General features: G+C 52.4%; 1 protein-coding gene across 1 annotated transcript in view; it reads left to right on the top strand.

The window, feature by feature from the left end:
* Positions 1 to 1,870: 1,870 nt before the first annotated feature.
* H310_10397 (hypothetical protein) overlaps positions 1,871 to 3,274 on the top strand; it is a gene marked incomplete at both ends in the record, with an annotated part of 1,632 nt that continues 228 nt past the window's right edge. The window contains one exon of the mRNA XM_008876774.1: positions 1,871 to 3,226. Within this exon, the coding sequence (XP_008874996.1) occupies positions 1,871 to 3,226 (1,356 nt within the window). The remainder of the gene's footprint in view (positions 3,227 to 3,274) is intronic.

Raw genomic sequence — 3,274 nt, 5'->3', positions numbered from 1 at the left:
CGCCCACTGCCGTAAATTTTCGTATTTTAGATCTTGAACACGCTCGATATTACTGCTCATCCGCATACACTTTACGGACCAAAACTCCCCAATCGTTTTCTATGGTCTGGTGAGAGGGCAGGCCAGGGCAACAAAGGGACACCGAGGTCAGCCAAGAAGGCCTTGGTCTCGCGGCTGGTGTGTATGCTGGCATTGTCTTGTTGAAAAACGAATCCATCCGGATGGAATTCGTGCACGAAGGACATGAGGTAGTTGGAGATTGTGTCGCAATACGCAAAGGAATCATGCCGGCCCTCCAGCACAGTAGTCTGAGTCTTTCCTTGACTTGAAATGCCGGTCCAAATCATGACACTTCCTCCACCATTTTGGCGGCTCATACACGCTTACTCCTCCCTACGTATATCAAGTCAATAATACTGGAGTCCATCTGGACCGTCCAGATTGATCTTTTTCTCGTCCGAAAAGACGATTTGGTTCCACCCCAATTCAAGGTCAATGTGGTTCTTTGCCTACTCGAGCCTTGCATGCTTGTGAGTTGCAGTGAGTCGTGGGGCGGCCTTGTGTTTCTTGTACTTGAGAAAGAGGTTTTTGTCAAAATTCGACGGACAGTTCGTGCCGATACGTTCAGTTCGAGATTATGCAGTTGCCGCGCGGCACTTGAATCGCCTTGGGACGCCGAACAGAGAAGGCGTCTATGGTCACGCACGCTGAATTTGTTGTTTCTTCCACCTCGCAAGGCGGTGCCATAGAGATGCCCAACTCTTTGGCAATCTAGCGAAGGGACCACCCGGCCTTCTGAAACGCCAAGATCGATCCACGGTCTTCGGCAGAGTGTAGCTGGCCTTTAGGCATCTAAAATGGTCACAGAAGTGTTAGTTATTGTTATATGCGGTTAGCATTGTTTTACGATGTATGCAGAGCCACCAAAAATTTCCCAAGCTTGTGTGTGGTTGTTTTCCAGCACGTCGTCGATACTCTTGGCCACACGGCCTTTTCGACGCCATTCACCAACAAATGCAGTCGACGAACGCGATTCTTCTTAGAGCAATCCACCACCAACACGACCGCTGAGAAGATCACAACTCGACGCAATCGAGCAGCCCCTTCTGCACTGTGCAGAGGCAACCTCGGGCGGAGATTATGTTTCATCTCGATGGACATGATCAACGCAACACTGGTCGTTCCCGACGATGGCAAGGCCGCGCCAGCCCGAACTGGTTCATTCTGAAAGCAACCATGCACTTTTATCACACAAGATACAGGTACACGTACCATTCTACCGTCATGTGCATATTCGACGTTGGATTCGACGCGGCAAGGGACAATTCTTTGGGCGGCACCGGCGGCTGTTTCGAGCGTCAAACGTTTATTTTCTGGTTCCAATTTGCGCTTCTTCTCTTCGTACTGCTGGCGCATGAACCCTCAGTGGCGGATGGAGTTCGCTGTCTTAGATTACACCCTCTCGGATGCGAAGATTTTGCGCTGTCATCGTCATGCACGTCAAGGTGTTGTTGTGTTTAGATGTAGCAGCCCATGACCCTTCGGACAGTCACCCAACCCTGGCCGAAAGAATATATTTTAATTTGAGCGAAATCAATGAAAATATTAGGCCACGTGAATTGGAGAAACTCCGAGGGTGTCAATTTCGTGGATCCAAGAAAAAGTGTTTCTGATACAAATTTTGATTAAAATTTGACTGGAAAAATGTGTCACTCTAAACTTTGATAGCTTACATGAATACATTTTCTCCAGTGCTGTTGAAGGATATTAGAGGAATTTTTGGCAAAAAACTTGATTTGACCAGATCGTGTCGGAATGATACACCGATTATGCGCTAGTGAAGCGACACTTCAATTGCGCCGCGCGATTCATGGACGACGGAGATGAGTCCAACAACGCGAGCGCGATTGCGGTCAAGTCCATGGCGCTAATACAAGAAGCATCTCAAGGACATGAAGTGGAGGAGTCTCCACGCGATGGGGACGACCCTCCACTCACGCTCATGGAGACCGCCGTTGCTACGATGGAAGAGATGTGTCAATCCTTTCAAGCTGAGTGCGACACGCGCCTGGACCGCATGCAGGCTCGTGTCGATGTGGCCCGCGAGAAGCTACCTCAGATGAAGGTGTGGGCAAGGCAGCAGCATGAGGCGATCGCGTCGCTGGACGCACAGCTGCGAGAGAGTGCCGCTAAATGCAAGACGTTGCTTCAAAAGTGGACGAAAGAGAAGGAAGACCGGCGCAGCGAGAAGGAGTGGATAGCAGACGTATGGCCTGACTTTGCCGTCGTACCACCGACGATCTTGCGGCCGTTCATGAAGCACGCCGAGTCGTTCGAGGACAAGGAAGCCATCGCGAAGGAAGCATCGATGCAACTGCGGCTGCTCGAGCAAGGACGTCTCGTCAAGGAACGACTGGCGATTGCAAGCCAGTGGTCCATTGTGAACGACTACTATTACAACTCAGTGACGGGAGAGAGCTGCTGGGAACCGCCTCCTGCGATGCAGTACGTGGCTCCGACTGGATGGGACATCGCCGAGGGCAGGTGGAAGCCAGGAGTGCAGCTCACTCTCGAAGACGTACCGACAACTGCCCAACTGCATGGCGCGGCGATAACAGACGGCCAATCTATAAGGTCGGCAAGGGAGTCCATGGGCGAGCCAAGCGACAGCGAAGCCGACGCACCGCTCGACCCGATCGAACTGCGCGGCCAAGTTCAAAAAGAGCAAGCTGTGCTTGCAAATTTGGAGAAAGACGTGGCTGCGTCGAACTTGCGGCTCCAAACGCTAAGCCACCAGCTTCAGACCAGTATCCGCCGGCACATTGACTCGGAACACGCCATGGTCCAGGCAGAGTACGATGCGCAAGTGGAAGCCGAGCGCAAACGGCTCGTGAAAGAGGCGCGAGATCGCCAGGCGGCGGCCATGGAGGCTCAGGCAAAGGCCACCGACAAGAAAACATCGTCGCCGCCCAAAAACAAACTGCAAGCCGCTGAACTCGTCGTCGGCATTACCGACGACATGATTCATGTACAAGTTGACCCCCTCCGGCCACGACTTTGCACGCCCGCCAGTGCTGTGCCCGCGGTTCAAATGCACGTCAAGGCAGACGAGATGTACCTTCACATGGAAGTCGTCCGGCGGCGAGTCGATTCCCTCGTCAAGCTCGAGGATTCGGCATGGGAGAGCCACGACGCATTTCGAGAAATGATTGACAGTGGGCGACACGTACGAGGGGCCAAAATACCATATCTCAATCAAATCTGGATCAATTTT

The sequence above is a fragment of the Aphanomyces invadans genome (assembly GCF_000520115.1).
Source record: "Aphanomyces invadans strain NJM9701 unplaced genomic scaffold supercont1.26, whole genome shotgun sequence".
Lineage (NCBI taxonomy): Eukaryota > Oomycota > Saprolegniomycetes > Saprolegniales > Verrucalvaceae > Aphanomyces > Aphanomyces invadans.
Note: the sequence above shows the minus strand (reverse complement) of the source record. Positions and strands in the feature narration are given on the sequence as shown.